At 34.7% G+C, this 25262-nt stretch overlaps 2 protein-coding genes and 1 pseudogene across 8 annotated transcripts; 2 read left to right on the top strand and 1 right to left on the bottom strand.

The window, feature by feature from the left end:
* Positions 1–2247: 2247 nt before the first annotated feature.
* On the bottom strand, positions 2248–5533 carry LOC114739857 (endoglucanase 5). The gene is made up of 6 exons (XM_028927957.1): positions 5297–5533; positions 4716–5216; positions 4469–4633; positions 4272–4395; positions 3679–4182; positions 2248–2537 (listed from the first exon to the last, which is right to left on the bottom strand). The coding sequence occupies exons 1-6, from the start codon at positions 5531–5533 to the stop codon at positions 2248–2250; spliced, it is 1821 nt and encodes a 606-aa protein (XP_028783790.1).
* Positions 5534–11312: 5779 nt separating this feature from the next.
* LOC114739835 (GTP-binding protein At2g22870) lies at positions 11313–15417 on the top strand. 7 transcript variants are annotated; one of them, XM_028927918.1, is made up of 7 exons: positions 11313–11578; positions 11674–11783; positions 11882–11932; positions 13372–13855; positions 13956–14025; positions 14886–15048; positions 15140–15417. In XM_028927918.1, exons 4-7 carry the CDS (start codon positions 13387–13389, stop codon positions 15347–15349), a joined length of 912 nt encoding a protein of 303 aa, XP_028783751.1. In that variant the 5' UTR covers positions 11313–11578; positions 11674–11783; positions 11882–11932; positions 13372–13386; the 3' UTR covers positions 15350–15417. The 7 variants fall into 7 exon arrangements, with proteins under 7 accessions (XP_028783751.1, XP_028783749.1, XP_028783752.1 ...); XM_028927916.1 differs by having other exon boundaries at positions 13336–13855; XM_028927919.1 differs by having other exon boundaries at positions 11879–11932.
* Positions 15418–21083: 5666 nt separating this feature from the next.
* LOC114739837 (pyruvate kinase isozyme A, chloroplastic-like) lies at positions 21084–24956 on the top strand (annotated as a pseudogene).
* Positions 24957–25262: the final 306 nt, after the last annotated feature.

Here is a 25262-nt window from a genome sequence, read left to right as displayed (position 1 = left end):
AGACAACATAAAAAGAAAAAAATCATTCAAAAATAATACAAAGGTAATGAGTCATATTTTAATTATAGAGGGACATTTTAGACTTTTAATGACATTTATAAATTCTTAATTAAGCCTCTGGTCCTTACGAGGAATTTGTTTAAAGTATAGGCATGATTTTAAATTTTGGTATTTTAGCTGGATTTAAATGAAATTCACCCTCTTATCAAATTTTATTTTAATTAAGGCAAATTCTTTTTAAACCAGAAATAATGAGGCTTGGGGTATAAAATGCATAATTGCACAGTCCCGTTTATTCCGTGTGGGTGTTAAGAAGATCGATCAACCCTATTTACGATGGTGAAAGTATGTGCAAAGGACAAGTTGCTATAATTTTAATTCTTCTTAAAAATTAAAAAAAATTAAAAATGACTGTTGAATTTGAAAATTTTAAAATATTTTAAAAATAATTACACTTGAAAAACAAATAACAACATATTTTTATAGTAATTTTTTATTTAAAATTTAAAATTCAACAGTTATTTTTTTTGAGATTTTTTCAAAATTAAATCATGCAGTATGTGGATAACTATTTTCTAGAAATTCAATCAGACATTTTACCTAAAAATATTTATGACTCACGCATTTTTTGGCGTTGTCATATTAGTTTGGTCTTAATAAAAAGGCTACTTGTTGTATCAAAAAATAAAAAATCAAAAGGCTAATTGATCAAAAGGCCGAGAAAGGGATCATACTCACGAAAAGTCATTCTTTCTTTAACCAGTCCTATATTTATTTGCTTCCATCAATGACATTTTGGGTGTCAATTGTGTAGTCAGCTGGAGTGGAACTTATATAGCATGCTATCTATTGCCATTAACATTCATTAGAGCTAATTAACTAATTTAAATAAATTAAGAAAATTTGTTAAGTTAATTATTCATAATAAATAGATGTTGTATTTTTTAAAATAACCCTGCCAATAATGTGTATTAGCTAGAAGTGTAGAACTAATATTTGATAGAATCTTTATACGTACAACTACTTGGAGAACTATTTTTAAAAAATTAGATAAATATGAGAAATAAAATAAATTGGGATTTTATACTCAAGACTAAGTTAAAAGTCAAACTAACTTGTATATTAAGAACTAGAGGTAGTATTAGTTTTTGTCATGTCAAAAAAATCCTTCAATCCTTAATATATAACCTAATTATTGAGTTGATCTGGATCCTAAATATGAGATCTATTTATTATATTTATTAATTTTTTCTAAATTACCCTTGTTGATCTCTCTCAACCATATTTCTTATAATTAACTAACTTACCTAACTTCTTTAATCTAATCAAATTAATTAAATAAATTTTACATTAAAAATCAGAGGAGTATTCAAGAAAATACCATAAATTCCAAAGAAATACTCTTTTTCCTCGAGGGTTGGGTGTGGAATTTTCACGAGTATCGCTTTTTAAAGAACTTGATAATAAATAATGATCTAAAAGTAATTATTTGAAAAGCGTATATGTCCATTGGTCAAAACAAAACAAAAAACAGGGGAAGACTTATGCCCACACACTAATTACGCTTCATTTTCTTTATTTTAGAATTTCTATGATTAATTATGCCGAAAACTAACATTTATGGAATCTACAAATAAGAAGAAATATTCAATGCTGTCAACATGTGGGCTCAAAAGTCTTAAATTCTTTTTCTTGTGTTGAATCTCGTTTGTGAATTTTATTTTGTAATGAAATAACATGGTATCTTATTTTATGTCAAAGTTATTCTCCAAAGGTAACAGAACAAAGCCTCACAGCTTGCCCAATAGAAGGGCACGGACAGGACCATTCTCTCCTGCAGTGTCTAAATTTACATTCCCCCCCCCCCCCTTTGTGGCTGCAGTTGACGAGTGTGGTTCGGCTCTGGCCTTGATCTAAACACTGACATGATTGTCTCAGTTATGGAGCAAAATAACAAAAAATTAAAAAAAAATGATCCGAGAGATCCACCTTTTCCCACTTATCATTCTATCATTAAAGTTTCGAGCAAATCAAATTCAGCCCCGGAGCAAGCGATGCACTGAAAAGATGGCAAAAGATGGAATATTCTAATTTTATCTGTATAATTTTTTTAAAAGGGCAATCACAGAGAATTGAAGTTGTTTACTTTGTTTCTCCTAAATGGCAACAATAGAAAAACTCCAAAAGGACTCAAGATCTCTTGCAATATTAAATATCCTTTGAACTTCCAAGGCACTCCCAAAATGATTAGTGGAAGCTTAAAACAGAGAATCTAGCCTGGGGCCCACCTTGGATATAAACTGCTATACATTGAGAGCCAGGATTCAGGACCTGAAGCCACTGCGGAAGTTCATACACATTCTTGTCCTGTGTCGGAGAAAGACCCCACAGAGGGCCTGATAGATTTTCAATCTCAAACTTTACATTGGAGATTGGCTTCTTGGAAGCGTTCTTAATTGTTACTTGGTGACGGTAATACGTTTTTTCCCCCTCATTCCATGAGTAAGTAATTGAGTGAAGCAGTTCAATTTGCCCACCTGCATCAGTTCATTTTTGCATGTTGTTAATCGGAGTAAATTATGCTTCTCCTTATTAATAATATAAGAACTATTTAACTAATTTCATTAAATTAAAAAAATTAGATAGATTGGTTAATTATAAAAAATATGACATGTTTTTTTTAAAACACCATAATCATCTTTCTGAATATTCACCATAAACACTTCTTTGATTATGGTTGAGAGAGTAGTAATAGGGTTAATTTAGTAAGAATTGATAATTATGAGAAATAGATAATATATTTAGGACTAAATCAACTCAACAATTATGTTTTACATTAAACATTGGAGGAGCACAAATTTATTCAAGCATCGTTAAAATCATATACTTTTTCATTTTATATATTCACATGTTTATTTTGAAATAGAAAAACAGTTGTCCTACCATTTTTCTAAATGACAAACTGTCTAGCTAATCTTAAAATTCGAATATTGTCAGATTTAAAATAGGATGTAACCCCATGATTGTATCCATAAAGTGTAAACTCGACCTTTTTTTGGCCGGCACTTAAGATGTAATTAATTAATTTAAAGGACATTCAATTTATTTCGTTGACAAAAAAAATCTTGCAATCATAAATATTGAAAGTGTCGAGAAATTGTAAATGCATACGAGCTTTGCCTCTCTTCTCTTTTTATATTACTTTTTACTTTTGTGTCATATTATTTCAACCGGATTGGGGAAAAAATTGTATATTGGCTATGTATATGGAGGTGGGCATTTTAACTCAAAGGAATCTAAGCATTTTTTAGAATAGATTAAAGTTGACATAACTGACTCAATAATTAAACCAAGAATGCCCAAATTAAAAGAGATATGGCTGCAATAATCACCTGAAGGTGGTGTGGGTGATGTTAGTTTTCCTGGGTGCGTGCCTGGGAAGCCAATGGATAGAAAATTATTACAACGGTTAAATGGAAAGCAGCACAAAGATCCACTAAAATGCAAGGCACTATCCTAGTTTGCTTCGATACTCACTTGGTGTTGTTATCTTTTGGTGCAGTGGCGATCCGTTACGGTGGGAACCTGCGATGAAGACGCATAAAAAGTGATTGTTGATCAAGACATTACGGTTGAGTATAAAGAAGGAGATCATTAATTAATGTACTAAAAACTAACCTGCATTAGCATTACCGTACAAACTGTGAAGCTTAGCAAAGATGCCCACAAGAGGAGCAGAGGCAGAAAGAGTGGGCTCAGTTTGTTCATAATTGGATCTATCGTCTGAAAACTCATCGTTTTGATCAGGTCCTCCCACAAGGCCGCCATATAAGACGTTGGGATTGGCTTCGCTCCGGCGATACCAAGCGTCGAAGCCTTGCACGCACCCAACCACTGAATGAAGAACGAAGATGGAAGGAATGGAGGATCCTCTGTGATGCACGTGAACCGGATATTTTGCTCCATATCCGATGACGTAGCTCATGCTCTTGGGGTTTTTACCGAGCATATAGTCAGCTTGAGACTTGACAAAAGCGAGGAGGTCTGAAGGCTGAATCTGGGCTTGGGGACAGCGGAGGGCGGCTTTCGCAGAAGACAGGTAAGAGGAGTAAACAGCCACCAGAAATGAAGCAGAGGATACGTACTGCATATTGTTCCAATCCCGAACGTACATTAAGCCACCTAATAAATGCCAAGCATACATGCAAGTAGTTTCATTTCAGTAAAAAGGTCATTAAAACAATAAATGAAGTGATTTGTCAAACAAATACCTGGAGTTCTTCGGACGTTATAGCCATCATTCTTTTGCAAGCAAGCACAAGCAAAGTAATCTGCCTTGGCCTGGTATTGCTTTAGAATGGAGGCATGAGGACCAGCCTGTCCTTCCAGAACCACCTGCGAATTCATCATTTAAAGTCACTGCAATCTAAGGTTGTAGAGATTGGGATATTAGCATAGTTATAGTTACATGGGAGAGGAGGATCTGGAGACCGGCATATTTGTTGTCCCAAGAGAACTCGGTGACAGCCCATCCTGTTCCTCCCAGGGACTGAGCATTGTCCACTACGTAGTTGAGATAGTAGACATCTCCTGTTGCCCTGTGGATCCACGCGGCAGCCCAGAGCAATTCATCCTGAACAAATCAATTACCGGCCAAGGTTAACATGTTATGTATGATGCTAAACAAGTGATGAAGAGGTAACTAATGAACTCACTGAATAGCCGGAAGAAGCATAAAAGTGCTGAGCAACCGTAATGGAATCATCATATGAACCTCTGAAGGTGTCTGCGAAGGTGAACAAGCGTTTTGCATGGAGGAGGAGGAGAGAAGAGTAAGAAGAGTTGTAAGGGTGGAAAGCAATAGCAGAAGCAGCGAAGGCGGCAGCAGTTTCAGCGGCCAGATCAGAGCCGGGATGTTGTTCGTCAATCCTGTAGGCAGTCCTTGATGTGCTCATGTCTTCGGGACGTTCCCAGCAGTAATGATCGGAATCTCCATCCCCTACCTGTCCCCAAAGAACATTGGGATGAGGATGAGCTTTGAGAAAGTAGTCGGTGGCCCAGCTGATGGCCCCCAGCGTGGCGGCCATTTGGTTCAGGTCTGTGATCTCTTTCCTGAACTCTACGGCCGCCCAGGCCAGCATGGTGGCGCTGAATGCCATTGGCAGCCCGAATTTCACATTGTCCCCGGCGTCATAGTATCCTCCCACTAGGTCTACCTGCACCACTCATTACTGGCAAAATTAGAGGCAGAAATACGACGACGATTTTAATTAAACTGGAATGAAAGCTTAATTACTCCTTGCTGAAAGCCATCCTTGAGAGCAGAATCGCCGCGCCACTTCACTCGCTGCTGCTGCAACGGTAATTTTCCAGACCTCTGTGCCTCCAAGAACATCAAGCTCTTGTCGAGTGCTGCGCCATAATCCAAGTCTGAAGCACTTAAACGCACCGTACTTATGATCAATACGAGCGTCCACACTGCACAAACGTGCTTCATCTTCCTCATCATGGACGCCACTACTGCATTGCGCATTGCTCAGCAGCTCTTATATAGCATACCAAATCACACAATGCTTCACCTTCCTCATCATGGTAGCCCTCACGTTCGTTTTAAATTAATTAGAAGAGCTTTCCACGTTCATGAAGACGTGCAAATCCGTAAGCTTCAGAGTCAATGATTGACTTCCTCTTCTGCTCGCACGGCAACTTATTCAATTGACTTAACCCTTACCAATTATTTATGTGACCCCAATTGAAACATTCCCATCAATTTAAATAGTATATTATATGTTAAATTTAATTCTGGCAAAATTAGAGAGTTAAAGTTAAGAAATATTTTTTTTATCACGGTTTAATATCACATACTTATGTTTTTAAATATTATTTTAAGCTTTTTTTTTTTTGGCGGAAAAGGGATCCTAAGCGTAGTTCATAATTATATGCCCACACTTCCCTGGCGTGAATGCTGGTACATAATTATCAACTAAAGAACAAAACTAGTTTCCGTGCTCATCATTACAGTAAAATCTAAACCATTAAAATATAGCTAGTTTTAATAGTCCAGATTTAAGATTTTCAACTATGATTTTTAAATAAAAATTTATTTTTTTAAAAAAATTATAGTTAAGAGGTCACTTTTATTTTGAGGTATGTCCCTATTAAAAGAAAATATTCTTTGAAAAAACAAAAATATTAAATATGAAATCTTGATCATTCATGTTAATTTTGAATGGTTAAGGTTTGATGAGTATTATTATGATAAGCATTAAAAGTAGTCTCCTAGAAAACACTGTTAAGGTAGGTGAGCCTGCAGGCGGCAACATTTCTTTTGATATATTTTCCAAAGTGGATTTAATTTTAAAAAAAAATTGTTACTCAAGATGCAAACTAAAATATAAATGAACTTAAATACAGCCCAAAAAATTAACTTCCTTGAAATTTAATTCAAACTTTTTATAGATTAAAAAAAAACTATTAGCGTGTGCTATTTTGCATTCAGAGTTTAATAATATTTAAATATAAATCGGTTAACATATGAAATAATTGAATTAATTGCTTTTAAAGATATCCACAAATACGTCATTGAACGTCTGATACAAAAATTGAAAAACATGTTCCCGCTACAAAATAAAAACTCATAGAAGCTTTTGGCAACCAAACAATAAGAAAATAACACCATTTAGAGAACACTCCAACCTTCACAGCAGTTCTTGAACATAAAAAAAAAAAAAAATCCATAAAACCTTGCAACGTATTGATCTAGAGAAGAGCACCAATAGGTGTTAATTCCAGTGAAAAGGGATCTTACTTGTCTGAGCACCCCCGATAATGATCAAATCTAACACAGTCCTGTAGTCATATCATTAAAGAAAATATTGATATAAAAGAGCAAGTGTTAATTAGAACCGTAACTTTTTGTTAGCTTATTCTAGAAGAACGAATCAAAAGTTAATTAGATTCTGATAGAACTGCCTTCGTTCGTCAGACCTATAAAAGTAAAAGTAGCAATATACATGGAAAAGGGAAATCACTTTCTGTTGAACAGGGCATTGACCGCAAATTTGCTTCTGTTTTGGAGAATGAAACTAAGCATTAGAGTTATAGGCCTGACCTAGGAAAGGGTTGTACTGGGGGCTGTGAGATCACTTTATGGACTTATAATAGCCGTTGGTTTCTCAAGGGAAGGGGGACTGGTTTTGTATTCAGAGTGAGTTAGGAGAAGCCAGGTTGGGGCGGAGTAAGGTCATCTTGCTTCATCTTTTTCTCTGCATTTTAGTGTTAATGAGTTGAGTGTTCTGTGTTTTCCCCCGTGTGAGTTGCACCAGTTACATATTGTAGTGAAACCCCGTATTTTGTGGGATCAATAACAGTCTCAACATTGTTGTTCTACTGTTTTATCTTGGTCCCTCTCATCAGATTCTAAAGCATTTTATAAATTAGGCCTGATGATGTATATCGCAGAACACACCTTCATTGCATGCTCTGAATTACAGTACTTTTCTTCCTCAGAAATAGGACCAGGCCAAACATGAGGGCAGAGATAACTTTTCTCGAATTTAACTTAAGATTTTTGGAACTGGCAAAATCATGACGTTTTCTTAGTAATTTTCAGGTTAATTACTTAAAAGGAGGTCGGGCTCAAGACTGGCAGATTGCTGGCTCTTAAGCCACATTCGATGGGATGTAACAGTGGAGAACAACGGAAGCCTCTTGCTAAGCATTTGTATTATTATGGGGTTACACGAGATGGTATGAGGAGAATGCTTATGATCAAACCAAATGCCTTTTCGTATTGACTTGCGGACAACTATTGCGCCTAAGGCACGTCATCTCCACTTTGACGATGCCGAAGTCTAGTAAGTCTGGTGATCAGCTACATATATATGGTTCGTTCTTGAGAGCTGATTCTTAAGAGATTATTATGTGGCTCATATGATTACATCATATATGAGGCCCTGTGAGGTGGACATTCAGTGTCATGTCTTTATGTTCATCAATCATTTGCTTGGTGTAATACACTAGGTGCCTATTTTCCTATAATAAGACTAGTTACTCCTGGGTTTGATTGCGATTTAAGCCAAGAGAGATCCTGCTCTCTCCATCCTCTTAGATAGCTATTATCTGTTGCTAAAGGTGTTATAGCTTAATAAAAGCTCCCCGATAGCATCGGGTTACTGATTTATACTCTATGTAAAGCGAGCTCACTGTATATTATGCAGCCACTCAGCTTCATGCTCGAGTAAATGAGTAAAATGTTAAGAAGATGGTGCATGTATCACTTAATGGAGGGATATGTGGCTCTGATTCAATGGGCATGCATGCTAGAGTAGATATGTGAAAATTTTTGAACTTGCGTAGTGGCGCTGGAAAGACAAATGTTAAACAGGGTGAAGGTTATATCATTTCAGCTAGGGGTGTTCATCAAGCCCGCTAGCCCGGTATGCCCGCCCGAGCCCGCAAGAAAATGGCCCTGCCCAGCCCGGAAAAAAAATAGCCCAAAGAAAAATGGGCATTTTGGGCTGGGCATATTATGGGCAGGGCAGGGCTGCGGGCATGGTATGCTGCCCTGCCCATTTGGCCCTGCCCGTGATATATATATTTATAATTCTTTTTTTTTTGCCAAAAATACTTATAATAATATATAATATATAATAATATATATTATTCTCCCCTCTTTTATTTGCCATAAATACATTTAGTAGTATGCGTAATTCTTCCTTCTTAGTATCTTTTAATTTTTTTAATTTGGTTTAGTATCTTTTAGTTTGTTTTTATTATTGGTTGTCTTACAAAGATGCAAAAGCAAGCTCATTTTAGTGTTATATTAAAAGATATATCAATTTAAGACAAAGCAAAGTTATTGATTTGTTGAATTTATTGTTTATTCAAGTATTTATTTCTTTATAATTGTTATAAGATACCTTTACTTTAACTAAAAAAATTTTCACCAAGGTATCACTATTTGGGCTTGGAAGCCCGCCCTGCCCAGCCCGTTATTGCCCAGCCCGAAAATAGTTAGGGCTTCTATGGGCAGGGCAGGGCAGCGGGCCGCAAAATGCAGCCCGCTCATTTTTCGGGCTGGGCATCGGGCAGGGGGCATGCCCTGCCCAACCCTGCCCATGAACACCCCTAATTTCAGCATAGGCCTATTACACTAAGAGTGTGTTTGGGATCAAACGTGATCCCAAACTCACTTTTCCCCAGCAAAACCAGCTTCTGGTTATAATTTTTGTTTGGAATCACGATGGAACAAAATGAACTCCATGAAAATAAGTAGCTTTTGGGTGAAGTCATATTTTGTTGCTTGTGGGATGCATCACTGTGGGGTGAGAAAAAATAAGCTTTATGAAAATAGGATACACTCTCTCTTACCTTAAAAGAAATGCCATTTGCATAGAAAATGACCATACTATCCACATTTATTTGTTGCATATAATAAAATTTATATCCTTTTCAGTCATTTTATATCCAAACTTACTTTTTCATTAATCATCCAAATAAGTTTCAGCTTTTCAAACTAATTTTTTTACAAAATCCAATCCAAATATAAATCACATTACACTATCTGACTTTTATCCAATTTGGCTTCTATAAAAGTCAGATTGAAAAAACAATTACTTCTCCACCGCTAATCTAAACACATCTAAATGACTTGGCCAGAAGAGATCTCAAACTAACATTCACCAGTCCAAATTAATTGTTTAACAGCTTCCCAAACGTGGACAAAATCATTTTATGGATTATAATTCTGACAGTTGAAGTAACAGTGCCTGTCAGACGGCATAAAAGACCAAAATACTTCCTTCTTCTAATAGGAGGTATTTGGGTGGAAACAAAACTATAGTTTTAAAAGTGTTTTTACTGTGTATGGAGTAAATTTGTGAAGGAATTTATCTCAATTTATGGAAAAATGCTTTTGAAAAGTACTTTTTCACTAATCCAAACTTCCCATGATTTGCATGCCAAAAAGTAATTTTGATTAGAGTCATTTTTCAATTTCATTACCACTTTTCAAAAAATCTATTCTACTTGAAATCATGAATTTTAATCAATTTTATCTAAAATCAATAATTTCACATCTAAACTAATCTACCTACCACTTGTATCTATTACATTGGATTAACCTAAGGATGTGTAAAAACTCAGTGATTTGTTATAATTTAGTTAAAATAAATCATGTGATAAAATGAGACCAAATCAGACCAAAGTAGTTGGTTGTGTTGGATTGGGTTCTCGATCAAATAGTTAGGCCACCTAAGTTGGCCTAGTCAGATCCAAATATTTTTTTTAAAAAATATTTTGTAATTTGGAATGTTGTTTAATATTGTTGGAGATTCTTATGGACTTATGATTAAATTTTAGTGTTTTGGGATGATTTTTATATGATTAAAGGTATTTTTTATTACCTTAATTGTGTTTATTAGTTTGAAATCTCGCTTCTCATAGAGGAAAAACAAGAAAATTAAGATTTTGGCGGACTACATACAATTTAGCTTGACTTTAGATTCCTACTAGACTAGACTAGACCAGACTAACGGTTGTGAAAGCCAACTCGTCCAAAAAGCATACCAGACTTTGAGTTAGGTTTTAGTTTCTTATCCAATCTATCTATTGTGCAACCCTACCAAAAAAAAGGGCAACACGGGTAAGTATATTAATAATATGGGTTAAAATATACTCATAGTTTTTTAATTTTATATAAGATTTTAATTTGATTTTCTAACTTTAAAAAATATATTTTCAATCCCTTGACTCTATAATCGTTAACAAAAAATAATAATATCAAGATCTTGAATGTTGATAACGTATTCTCAAATGCTAAATATATTATGTTTAATTTTCAAAACAAACATAATTCCTACAAAAAAAATCATCATTTAAGACTAACAATTTTAGTATTAAAAGACTAAAAATACATTTTTTAAAATTAAGAAACTAAATCAAAATTTTGTATAAAATTAAAAAACTATACAGTTGCACATATATATAGTATTTTTTGTTAGTAATAATTTCAGTCTTCAAAATTTAATCTTATTTTAATTTTGGTCCCTAAAATTTGAAACAAATGTTTTTGGTAAGCCTTTCATAGATTAAAACAATGTTTTAGGGATAAAAAACCTCAAAATGAGTTTAAATTTCGAAGATTTAAATCATGATTTAAATTTTAGAACCAAAATCAAAATAACATCAAATATCAAATTTCAAGGACTAAAAAAATATTAATTAAAAGTATTTTATTTTGTTTTATTTTGACAAGGAATACATATAATCAACCTGAATTAAAACCGAAACGTAATCGGAAATCCCCCGGCCTCCATCGCGACCGTCCCTGCTCACTGCTCACTGCTCACTGCTCTGGCTCTCGTTCTTCGCTCTCGAATCTCCATCTCCCACTCGCCGCACTCACGCTGAGTTGCTGGGGCTGCTGCCTCTGCCTCTTGCCGCTGTTGGCGTCTGTGTCTCCATCTCTGCCTCTCGTTCTTCATTCTCCGGCCTCCGTCTCCATATCTCCAGTTTCTACCAAACCAACGCTCCATGTCAAGCTTTCATGAGGATGCAATCTCCCTCTCAAATCTTGGTGACCTTCATTAAACCCATCCCCCTCTTTTTTCTCTCTGTTGTACCGGTTGGATTATCTAATGACTGATTTCCTTGTATTTCATGGTTATGAAGAGGGGAAAATCGGGGGAAGGTGATGAAGAGGATAAGAGAAGTAGTGGAGGCTTGAATAGACGTTTCTATCACAGGAAACAAAGGGGATGAATTGATGTTATAGCTGCAAGGTAAATTTCTTCTCTCCGTGCATCAGGTCTTGGCTCTGTTTACGGAGCCATTTAGTGCCATTTCCTTTGTTGATTTTAGGCTATAATGAATTCAGCAGATTGAAAGATTAATGGTCGGAGAAAATGTTTTAAAAATGTAGCTAGTGAAGGTAAACTCTCATTCTTGCACCGTTTACTCACCCTCTAATTAAGGGAGTTTTGAAATCTAACTATAGTATGTAAATTCTGTCAAAAAGCCTGCAGCTGACTGATACAATAAGGAACATGGCTGGATGGTCAATATTTTGAATTTTAGAGATGCCCTCTTTCTTGCACAATGTTGATAGATAATTGAGGGGACTCGAAAATCTTTTTTGATGATCATTTCTTCGTTGTAAATTCTTTTACGAGTTGGGTTTTAATGATGGAAATTTGTGATTTCAATTGGAGGAAAAAATGGATACATATATGGCAAGTACCCATATTCGCTCTCTAAAGAATGAAGTCAGTTAGGGTGGATTGTGGCATTCTGGGGATGTAATTTGCTTGTGAATGATGATATTTGGTTGTAATTTGTCGAAGAAATGAGTTGAAGTGTGATTTTTCTTTAAGAGGTACTATGGGCAGCAAACGGTGTTAGACATAGCATTTAAATCCGTGTAAAATTGTGGTTAGTTTGAGGGTAAAATTGTGGTGTTGAAGTGGAGTGTGAATTTGGTTAATGCGGAAGTGCTGCTGAATGCTGTCTAAAAATCTGGAATGGCAGTGCTTATGATAAGTAAAATCAGTGGATTGGTTGCATACCCAGATAGGCATGCATGTGGCTGAACTAGTGATCCAAATTAAGATTATAATTGAGCTTCACTTTTGAATATGTTATGGATTATAATCGGTACTCTTGACTTTGTTTCTTAAAAGTTACCATATGAAGTATTTTATTAAGTGTAATATATATTGGTTCTTCAGTTAATGCATGTTGGGATGGTATTGAACCTTAATTTTAGTGCAAGCCGTCCACAGCCTCAATCAATAAGTATGTTATGGTGTTTATTATTGGTGTTGCATGTGATTTATATTGAAATATCAATGGTAAAAGTTCAGGATAACTTCTACATTGATTTCCTTGAAAAAAAAAAAAAGGAAGAAAATTACAGGTTTAAAACATACTAGCACGTACTGGTTTTAGTAGATATGATCTAACCCTGCCTATTTTTCCATATACAGTAGCTCCTTGAGCTAGCTTGTCTTGCTCAGTAAATATTAATTATATAAAACAAATTAACCAATTTTTTTTTTTTGCTTTTTATTCTCAAGAATTATTTTCAGATCAACTCTATAAAAATATTTTAAGATCAACTCTATAAAAATATTTTAAGATCAAAACAGAAAATAGAATTTATGAACAAGGTAACTTTTTCTATATTTAATATTGATATATTTTTTAGTTACTTTTTAAATTTTTTATATTCATATTTATGATGACCCATCACTTTGAGTTTCCTAGCTTTTCAAAACGATGTCATTACTTGAACACTGTTCAGTTATTCCGTCCTCCTTTTTCATTTAACTTCAGCTTTTGGAGCTCCTAAATTTGCAAGCCAAAATCCAGGTCTCAGATGCAAAAATGATGCTAAGAAGTCGAGTAATGAGCCTCCATAATCCTCATCTCACATGGATTTCTTCGAAATTTGGGAAAATTGATACTTTTTCTCTCTCTTTCCAATTCCCTCTTTCACATTCAACCAGTGGAAACCCAAAGCAGCATGTTTTGGCATCCTCCAAGACTCAAAAGCCTTCATCTTCGGGTACAGACAAGTTCATTAAAACTTTCTTATTTGTTCCCCCGGGAGTAGAGCTCAATGAGGTCAACGAGGATATGATTCTTCCTGGATCCAACATAGTTGTCGGGCCCTACGCTGGTGATGCCCGTATAAAGGAGGTTGAGTTTGTGAAGAGCAGTGGTCGGGCTAAGGACTGCCCTAAGGATGACCGACCGGAATTCGCTATCTTAGGTCGCTCCAATGTGGGAAAGTCTTCCCTCATAAATTCTCTGGTTCGCAAGAAGGAAGTTGCTCTCACATCTAAGAAGCCAGGTTTTGTTTATTTTTTATTTTTAATTGACTTTCTTTGCTTCTTGAGATTATTTCAAGCTTATATAATAGCTTGGGTGAACTGATTCGGTGTTGCTTATAGGAAAAACACAGCTTATCAATCATTTCTTGGTGAACAAAAGTTGGTATATCGTGGATTTGCCTGGTTATGGGTGAGTCACAATCTCCCATGTGAAATTGAATTTGTAGTTTATGGTTATGGCAAAAGAAAAAAGAATGTATGATTAGGAGGTTCACCTGGTTTTTAGCCCCTTCATGATTTTAATGATAATTTCTGTAGAAAGATTATGTGGCTTTAAAGAAGGAAAATATTGATTTTGAGTTGACACTAATATTGCACTGTGTTGAATATAGTCAACCATCCTCTGTTGCTTCTAGCTTACTGAGTTGATCCAGAGTAATGTCCTTGAACCTTTTTGAGTTGAAATGGCAAGAGATGCTGATTGAAAACATTGTACGTGTGATTACGTCCCTGCACTTTGAGTTGGCCTCTTTTCCTTCCTGGTGCATTCTTTCATATTCGTCTTTTGCAAATGGAGGGCAGAACACGATTTTCACATCTGTTAACTATACAGAAAGAAAAGTTGGAAGAACAAATGCTGCATGATAATACAGGAACTTGCTAACAAGAGTTGGTCCGATTGGTTCGGAGTTGGTTCATAATTTACAAGGTTGTGAGTTTGAATCCCATTGACGATGTGACGATCTTGTTAGTGGGTGATCTGTACGTACTTTTGTAAGTGCTCTCTGAGCCTGGAGACATACTCTGGCCCTAAAGATCCTATGGGACCCAACTCACCTAAATTTTTTTTCACAAAAAAAAAAAAGGAACTCAAATCATCATGCTCAACACATGATTAACAGCAGGCAGTGGTGTCATTTTTATTTTATTTTGTTCTCTTGTTAGCTTGTAATCCCTTTTATTCCATACAAGTGAGCTGCTAAAATGGACCAGTACGAACTAATCGACGGAAAAATAGCTGCTAATATAGTATGATTGAATTTCATGCAGCTTTGCCAAAGCATCGCAAGCTGCAAGAATGGATTGGTCCTCATTCACAAAAGGCTACTTTTCAAACAGGGATACTCTGGTTGCCGTCTTGCTTCTCATTGATGCAAGTGTTCCACCTCAAAAGATTGACTTTGATTGTGCCAATTGGCTGGGGCGCAATAATGTATGTATGCTTCTTTCTGATGTTATGTTTCTGAGTACATCTTTGTTACCTTGCATAAATGGGTCGTTACCTGCACTTTTGTGGACGTCAGATTCCCATCACTTTCGTCTTCACAAAATGCGACAAAATGAAGGTGGGAAAGGGAAAAAGGCCTGATGAGAACATCAAAGATTTTCAAGAGCTGATCAGACAAAATTACCGGCAACATCCTCCGTGGATTATGACCAGCAGTGTCACTGGACTCGGCAGGGATGAGCTTCTCTTGCACATGTCACAGTTAAGAAACTATTGGGATCAGTAGCAGCAATTTTGTTTTTAAAGAATTTTTTAAACATTCATGAAGAGTTAACTATGTACGAAGGGTTCGGCGGTTTGTGTTTCACTGAGGTGCGACTGCAAGGAAACAAAAATTTGATTTTCGTAACTAAAATAAATTAGTAAAGTTGTCTTCTGAATTGTAATTATATAAAAATTGAAAGTCTTTTTAAACAAAAATGGAAAATGATAGTATGCAAAAATAAAAGGGAAAATTCCAAAAAAGGTTCTTGAAATATAGGAAATTCCAGATTGGGTCTTGGAATTTCGAAAATGACAGAAAGCGTAAGTGACCCATTCTGTCATTTGTGAAATTAAGACGAATTGACAATTTTGTCCTTGGTTAAGTAAAAGTGAGTAGTTATTTTCTAAACAAATCTAGGTAACGTTTATATTGTTCTAGTGATTACAAGATTAGTTGTAATTAATAATAAGGTACCTGATTATGAAAAAGTGAATAATTATGCTCTTCACGAATTTAGGCAATATTTACATTGTTTTAGTGATTACAAAATTAGTTGTAGTTAATAACAAGACATCTGACTATGAAAAAGTGAATAGTTATTCGCTACACGAATCTAGGTAACGCCTAAACCTTTATAGTGATTCCTTAAATCTTTGTAGTGAATGAATACAAATGAGGGTAAAATTGTCAGTTCCTTTTAATTTTACAAATGACAAATTGAGTCATTGACCCTTTCTGTCATTTTCGAAATTTCATGACTCAATTTGAAATTTTCTATATTTCAAGGATCTTTTTTGGAATTTTCCCAAAATAAAATAGCTTTAAGGGGCACTATGCATTGCGTTAGAAACTGAAGCGCCTACCCACTTACTAGGCCACTACTAAGCATTGTTACTGTAATAAGTTGATGACATTTTAAGATATATTTATTAATAATTGTTAATATATTTTCATACTATTGAAGGTTGTTGTGTCATATATCACCAATTTTTTTTTGTTACCAACATCACCAAATTTTATCAGAATCTTACTTTTACATATGACTCTGTTCTCAAACCTAACCCTGTAAATAAAATAGCATACCAAATGAGGCCTAAATTTATCCTCATTAAATATTGGGAGAATTTCATCAGAGGACCATTGTAGCGACTTAATTTCATTCTACCCCTAAATAATTCTGAAATCTCACTACAGTTTTTTAGGGCCAAAATGAAATTAATTTATGTAGTATAAAGACCTTACTGCCTCTTATAAACCTAAATTAAAGCTCACTCCTTCATCCAGCTTTGTTGCGTCTTTCGCCATCCGTCTTCGCTGCCATTGCCGAAGTTGTACTAAGTCTTTGTTTTCCTAATCTTCTTAGTCTATCACGGTCACTCATGACTGGTTTGTGGTGCTCTTATTTCTTTATCTTTCTCTTTTATGCGTCTTCAAGGTGTGGAGAATTTTTGGAATTTCAAATAATTTGTGTAGTTTCGGCCACTCGCTTTGGGAAAAAGTTTGTTGCTCATGCCATTAAGTTGTGTAACAACTGTGGAGCCCCTCTTCAAGTTTATTTAGCGACTTTGTCATTCCCTTCACCACTACCTCACCCCCACTCTCACCCTCCGTCATGGTTTTTCAGTTTCTTGCGCTATGAATAATGAATATACAGTGTGTTGTCTAAAAAACGATGATTTTGTATCGTAAAAGTCCTTATTTGTGTTGTAAATTCATGAATTCCAGTTGTCCAGATAGATGATGATTTTGTATTGTGAAAGCTTGTATTTTTGTTGTAAATTTTCAAATTTTAGTTGTAAATTTTTTGATGAGATCTTGCCGATATAATAAGAAATATGTCATTTTTTTCAATAAATTGAACTGTAATATTTGAACTCGTACTTATACGTGCAAGATAAGTGATTTTGTATAATGCTGTGAATAGATAAAAAATTTCAAGATGGTTGGTTATAAGCTGTCTCAAGTACTGCACTGAAATTGCCTGGCAATTATGTAAATGTTTGAACAAGCTCACTTGTAAATGAATGTGTTTCGCTTGTTAAGTTACGTATCTTTGTTGTAAATTGGCATATTTTAGTTGTGAATAGTAGCTTCCAGACTTTCAAATTATCATGTATAACTTCTTGAATAAATTAGTCCACTCGCAAATAGACATATTTCTCCTGTTAATTTATGTATCTCTATTGCAAATTTATGTACTCTAGTTGTGAAGAGTCCCTCCCAAACTTACAAATTGGTGGGAAAAAATAAAATATTAGAATTAACTGACTAATACACTCATCATAATATATATTTCATTATATTAAAATTAAAGCTGTGTGAATTTTATATACACAAATTTGAACACATTTTGAATTAGTTTAAATTACATGTCAAATTGAAATATAACAATTGATATTTTCTCGCCACCACACAATGAATTCGACACATAAAACCTCGATATCAGCCATTTTGTTGCACTCTTCTGAACTAGCATTTGTAATTAGTCTTATCTCACGTATCTTTTCTTTGTTTCGTTCCTAAAATTCAGCCTTTAATACCTTCCATCAAGTAACTTTTGCATCATTTTTACCATCTTCACATAATGATTATTATGTCATTAATAAGGACACTAAATACCACATAAAAAATAAGCCAACACATAATGATTATTATTCTATCAGCAAGATCTCATCAAAAAATTTATAACTAAAATTTATGAATTTACAACAGAAATACGAGCTTTTACAATACAAAATCACTATTTATCTGGACAACTACAATTCATGAATTTACAATACAAATAAGGATTTTCATGACACAAAATCACCGTTTTTTGAACAACACACTGTATATTTATTATTTACAACACAAGAAACTGAAGAACCATGACGGAGGGTGAGAGTGTAGGTGGGGCAGTGGTGAAGGGAATGACAACGTCGCTAGAAAAACTTAAAGAGGGGCTCCACAGTTGTTGCGCAACTTAATGGCATGAGCAACAAACTTTTTCCAAAGCGAGTGGCTAAAACTGCATAAACTTTTTAGAGCTCCAGAAATTCTCCACACCTTGAAGACGCGTAAAAGAAGAAGATCGAGTAATAGAAGCACCACGAAGCAGTCATGAGTGATGATGATAGACTGAGAATGTAACATCTTAAATTTTACTCCAAGGATTTAAATATTTAAAAATTGAAAAAAAGGGTTCCAAATTGTTATTTCTCCGTTTTACCTAGGGTCTTTAACTTCAGTTTACTCCGAGTGTTTTCTTTTTACCTTCTCCCCCTGTCTTTTTATCTTCCTCTCTCTCTCTCCCCCTCTCTGCGTTCATTTCGCTTGCAGCGTCGCTCATCTCTCTCCCTTCTTTCTCCATCGTTTCAGATAGTTTGGTAAGTAAAACTATTTCTAATTACAAAACTTTCTTCTTGAAAGCTATTTTACTTAGTTAGATTTATCTAATGATAGTAATTTTGTGTTGCTTAGAGAAAATTTTTGATATAGAGTTTGGAGCAAGTATTTAGTTTTGGTGAGTGTTAACCACAGTATTGTAGATCTGTTATAGTAGATCGTTTCTTCTGATTTAAATTTGTCCATTTGTTGATTTTAATGTTTAAAAATTAATTTTTAATTAAAAAATATGTTATTTATGAGATATATCATATTTATACCGGTTGAAATTAAGTTAAATAATTTATTTAAGTTTTTTGACATATTATTGAGATTTTAATTGGTTTAGTTTTATTTATTGGGTGATTGGAGGTTTTAAAATAATTATTGTAGTTAAAGTTTATTATTTATGAAAATATATATATGCCATTAAAATTTTGACTAGATTATTTATATATATAAATATTTGAGATACTATTGAATTTTTTATGGTTCGGTTTTGAGGTTTAAATTTCAAATGAGATTTTTAGAATTTAGAATATAGTAATTTCATATTTAAAAATTTTGAAAAATTCCTTTTCTTAAAGTAAATAATTTGGAGGATGTAAATAAATAATTTAGCTTGTTAGAAAATTATCAGTTAGTTCTAAAGTACTTAATTTTGGGTTATAAGAGTTGTGAGAATTTAGAATGAAAATTAAATTAAATTAAATTAGGAATTTAACTAATATATAAGCTTAATTAATTAATTAATAATTAGTTTATATTAATATGTGGTTATATTAATTGTGTAGATTAAATATTGGTTGAGAAAATGATTGGCCTCGTGATAATCCTTTTATTACTTTGGCGAGAGGTAACAATTTTCCACTTGTTATATGTGCTAATATGTTGTTTATGAGTATTTTCCTATTTTTGAATAATATTTGTTATTTGGAATTCGAGTAGATATATTATATCTTTTGAGCTATAAAAATTGTCTCGTGGGACTTTTGGAATTGTGGTTGAGAACTTTGAAAACGATATATGATTTATATCTTATGGATTATATTGAGAAAAGATTGAGACATTTTTCGTTATATTGTGAATGATTGGTTGTTTTTTGGATTTTGAATTGAAAGCTATCCTACCACGTGATAAGGCCGCCATTGGTGCATATTGGTTAGCTTCTTCCTTCTTCCCCCATAGTGAGGGATAAGCCTTTGTAGCTTCTTATTCGTCTCTTAAAGTGAGGGATAGGCCTATATGTCTGATTGATCTTCCATAGTGAGGGATAGATTTATGTTGCTTGTGTGTTGGCCCCCATAGTGAGGATTTAGATGATTAAAATTATATTTCTATGGATATATCTATGCTTCTCGAGAATTAATAACTATCCCACTTAACACCTCAAGAGCACGTGTCAGTATGTATGATGAGTTGGAAAGTTGGTTACTGAGGTATTTGTCTCACCCCGTGGTTTAACATTTTCAGGTGATAATTCAGGTGATGATCTGTCAGGGAAGGCCTCGGAGGCTTAGTGTGCTATCATAGCTTGTATAGCCTCCGTTCGTTTGTTTTATGTGCTAATTTATTATATATTGCCACATAGGACTCATCTATTTTGATGTTGTGAACTAATACATTTGATTACTGCTAATTGATGAGAGGGCTGTTAGAAAGCTAGAGGCCTCTAAGATTTTGCACGTGACATTCGTATGAAAGTATGAGTTTTGTTTGGGCTAAGGGTTGAATGATATTTTTGGACTTTAGAAGTCCAAAGCCCAAGTTAATTATCTACGTGCTCGTGATATAAGTTTATTTCTTTTAACCATGATAGTGGTTTTAAAATTTTAAAGTTTCTTCTTTTCTATCATGGTTAATCTTTCGAATAAATTGAAGTTTTGATCTAAATGGGTTTTGAAAGAATGGTCGTCACAAAGAATATTAGAAAAACGGAGGACCTAGTACAACTTCAGTGGTGGCAGTGAAGACGAAAGGTGAAAGACACAGCAGAGCTGGATGAGGGAGTGAACTTCAATCTAGGTTTACAAGGGGCAGCAATGTCTTTTTAGTATATAAGTTAATTTCATTTTGGTCCTAAAGGACTGTAGTGAGATTTCAAAATCATTTGGGATGGAATGAAATTAAATTGCTACAACAGTCCCCTAATGAAATTCTCCCTTAAATATTTTTCACTTCCTTTTTTTTTTGGGCCAAAAAATAATTTTTCGCTCTAACGCTCTCCCATGCCTATGCATTCTCCCTCCAATGTTAAACAATAAACATAATCTGAATCTGTCACCCAAAAAAAAAGAAAAAAGAAAAAGAAAAACACCATAACCTGCATCTGATGGAGTTTACGATATAATTCCCTACAATCCACTTCGAAATCGCCGCTAGTATTTCCTATGTGCCTGCATTCTAGTTTTAGATCTTGATTCTTGCTATTATAGCCTCTACTATGGCCATGGTTTTGAAGTTAATGGCTGCGACAACCGGTGATCTATATCTCTTAAGTCACTTTGCTGTGAACGAAAGCCTGAGAGTCCATTTCAAAACTTGGGACTTCGGTGCCAGAGCTGTAAATCAAGGGTTTAGTACTAATAGAATGACATTGAAGAGAAGGCGGATCAAGGCACGTGCCGTTGTGCATGAGAATCTTGACGCATCAAAGAGGAGTGATGCTTATCCTCTTGGGCTGGACGTGGTTTTAGAAGGGGAGTTGAGGGAGAAGGGGTTTATGGGATTGAGGAAAACAAGAGTTAGTATGCACAATTGGGCCCGCATGTTGCGCATTGGAGGATTTGGAGAAGTTGGCTTTGGGAGGAATGAATGTTGCTAGGCTCAACATGTGCCATGGGACTAGGGAGTGGCACTTGGATGTTGTTACAAAGATCAAGAAGTTAAATCAGGAAATAAATTTTTCTGTCTCTGTGATGATTGATACTGAGGGTAGTCAAATCCATGCTGTCGATCATGGGGCTCCTTCCTCTGTTAAAGTAGAGGTGAATTTCGTATTAGTATTTGTCATTTGCTTTTAAAATACTAATTCCTAAAATGTAGACCATATCATGCTCAATGCATGTAGTATATGTAGTTGTGTTGCGCTATCAGTATGGTGTGGAGAAAGCTTGACCGTTGGTTTTACGTATTGTCGATTTTAATATTGAAGAATTCACTAAGTCTTGACAAATGTCTGTTTCTCCTTTTAATGTAAGGATGGTTCAATTTGGCATTTTACTGCTAAACAGTCTAAGAGTTACCATCCACTTACCGTTCAAGCAAACTTTGAAGGTTTCTCTGAAGGTAATGAAAGCTTGATAATGATCGATGAACGAACCTTCCGTATTTCACCCCTAATCTTCCATTTAATTCCATCATTGGCTTGTACTGAACTCAAACCATTAATGTTTGCCAGGTATTGAAGTTGGTGATGAACTTGTTCTTGATGGTGGGATGGCATGCTTTGTAGTCGTTGAGAAGGCTGGAAGTGATTTGCGTTGTAAGTGCATAGATCCTGGTCTTTTCCTACTTGGAGCCAAATTTAGCTTCTGGAGAAATGGAAAGCTTGTGAGGAGGAACTATAAGCTTTCAACTCTATCAACAAAGGCATATGGCAAATTTCTTCTTTCACTTATTAAATGAAGATGGTGGAGTGTTTTCTTTGATTATGAATTATGAACAAATACTTACATTGCAAATAGTATTTCTTTATATCTTCGTAGTACTCAATCTGTAAAAGCATTCTTGGTCTGATGCCGAGTGGTTGTCACAATCATTATTTGAAGCTTTTTTTAGTAATTACTAAACAATGTGTAGTGGACAAGAATCCATTCAGTTCGTCCTTTGTTAATATTTTCTTCCAATCCTTGTAGGGTTGTCAGAAGAAAAGCATGAACTATTAATCTGATTATTCTTCACATGATAATTTTCCATGCCTTGTAAAAGTTTCAAATGAGGAAGTTATTGAATGATATCTCTTGGTAAATTGTATATCTAAAGAGTTTGTAATTGATAATTGTATCATACAATGCGTGTAGTTGATATCACTTATAATATAAGGCTTGTTGTTGTACTAAAGTTTCAACCATTGGTGAAAATTGCTTTCTTTTTAGTTTCTTATATTTGCAGAAGTAACTATGCATGGCAACAGATTTAGTACAAAGTGATGCTGTGTCTTATAATTGTCATTCAACTCAATCTCTAAGACTTGTGTTTTCTTGATGATTGTCATTAATGAAGAGTTTGCCAGTGTGAACTGTTTTTAAATAGGAAAAGTATTTTCTGCTCTGACAATTCACTGTTTCTTCCACAGGATTAGGCTAACATTGGTTTCAGGGTCTCTGCAGAAGTTGATTATTTTGCCCTGTCCTTTGTCAATGACACGGATTCTACTAAGCATTTAAAGAAATACCTATCTACCAAAACTACCAAGTAAGGGAGCACAAATTAACAGAATCAACAAATAGTGTGTTATGCCTGTCACCTATTACTTGGACAAAATAATGGCTTAATCTCTTGGCATCATATGGATTTACGATTGCTAGAGATCTCATTTGATGTTTTTTCTTTTAAATGTTCCAATGAAATATTTGAAATTATCGTGCATTACGTCGAAAGTTAAATTTGCACCAACGGTTATTTCTTAGTTGCATATATTGGATTATCAGTATTAGTGGTTTGCTAACTTATTTGTTGTCAAAATTCTAGTGATATAATGCATTGTAACACGGTTGTTGCAGACCTATTAAGGTATTAGCAAAGATAGAGAGCCTAGAATCCCTTTATAACCTAGAGGGTATAGTGCAAGCTTCGGATGGAATCATGGTAGCTCGAGGTGACCTTGGGGTGGAGATACCGCTTGAACAGATTCCTCTAGTCCAAGAGAGTATAACTTACACCAGCAGACAATTTAACAAGCTAGTAATTGTGCCTTCTCATCTTCTTCAGTCAATGGTTGAATATCCAACACCAACACGTGCTGAGGTAACATCAATTTGTTGTCTGGACAACATCTTAATCTGAAAAAAGATTTGTCTAGAACTAATTCTCGTTTTCTTCCATGATAATAAGTTTGTCCAGCATTGCATGTGATAATATCTGCTTTCATTAGAAAAGGTTGCAGATGTTTCCGAAGTAGTTAGGCAGTATGCTGATGCCTTGATGTTATCTGGTGAGTCAACTATTGGTTCATATGGATAGAAGGCTCTAGCAGTTTTAGATATGACTAGCAGCATAACAGAATCATGGAGTCGGCCAGAGAACAGACAAACTCATCTCAATACCCATCAACTTGGGCTATCATTACCAGGTCGTATTGCGGAGCAGATATGCAATTGTGCGGTTGAAATGGGTAATGCGCTATTGCTTTCACAACCTCTGATTCAATAGTTCTGCGGTTGTGTGTACTGCAAAGTGCTTTGTTTTGTTCCCATTTAAAAAGAAAAAGAAAAATAGTACTGATATTTATCTCGTTTATTGCTTTATGTTTGCAGCCAACAACCTTGGCATTGATGCTATTTTTGTGTTCACGAAGCATGGACACATGGCATCTCTCTTGTCACGTAATCGCCCAAATCCTCCCATCTTTGCTTTCACTAGTGATAACAATACTCGTATGGCTTTGAATGTGCAATAGGGTGTTGCTCCCCTGCTTGCTGATTTATCAGATGATGCAGAATCTAACATCTCAAAATCTATAGGGCTCATGAAATCCAAAGGATTGATTAGGGAAGGAGATATTGTTCTAGCGGTCTCCGATGTTACTCCAACACCTAGAACTCCGCTGTCTCTCCAGTCAATTCAAGTGAAGGCCATTATGTAGAAGAAGAAAATCAGGCACAACATTAAGTGTTTGTCATCCAACTTTTCAATAAAATAATATCAATGAGATTTTCTTCTAGCTGAGCTCTTTATAAATGGGGTTTCCAAAGAATTTTTTTGACATGCTGTGGTTTTATTAGAGAGCATGGTGGCAGACACTTAAAAAAACTCGAGTCCTGTCATATCTAGGACGCTTGAAAAATATGTCGCCATTGTAGGGAAAGGTATCTGTAGTTATGTATAATCCCCTAGCGTTTGCTCTCTAATTAGTAAGGTGCCCTTATAATGTAATGTTTATTCTTAGGTAGCACCATTGAAATTTATGCCATTACTCATTACGTTATATCCATTTTTGGGTTAAATGTAATTACAGTCTGTTTCCGTACTATGTCAACTTTTATTGTAATGGTTATAGTTGCTTTGCTTAGAGCAAACAACTGTAATAACTATTTTCTTTTTTCTCTCCGTTCTCTATTTTGTCAATATGATTTTTCATTTATACAAGTCTCATACATTGGACTTTTTCAATGAGGCCTAAGCCTAACATTCTGTAATTTTAGTTTGGTCTTCTCAGCTCAAAATGAAATGAAATTGCAAAGTAGATAGAAATAACCCTGACTATTGAAACAAGTTCTAATAAAAATTTAAAGTTTGTTCACAAGAGGACATATACAATTTGATAACTAAGCATAGTAAAAAATGCCAATTCTGATGTATGGAAGAACATTGCTTAGACTTAATATATCTTTATATGAACACGACTTAT

Source organism: Neltuma alba, unplaced genomic scaffold (assembly GCF_004799145.2).
Source record: "Neltuma alba isolate B1F8T4 unplaced genomic scaffold, ASM479914v2 tig00002944_pilon, whole genome shotgun sequence".
In the NCBI taxonomy this organism is placed as follows: Eukaryota; Viridiplantae; Streptophyta; class Magnoliopsida; order Fabales; family Fabaceae; genus Neltuma; species Neltuma alba.
Note: the sequence above shows the minus strand (reverse complement) of the source record. Positions and strands in the feature narration are given on the sequence as shown.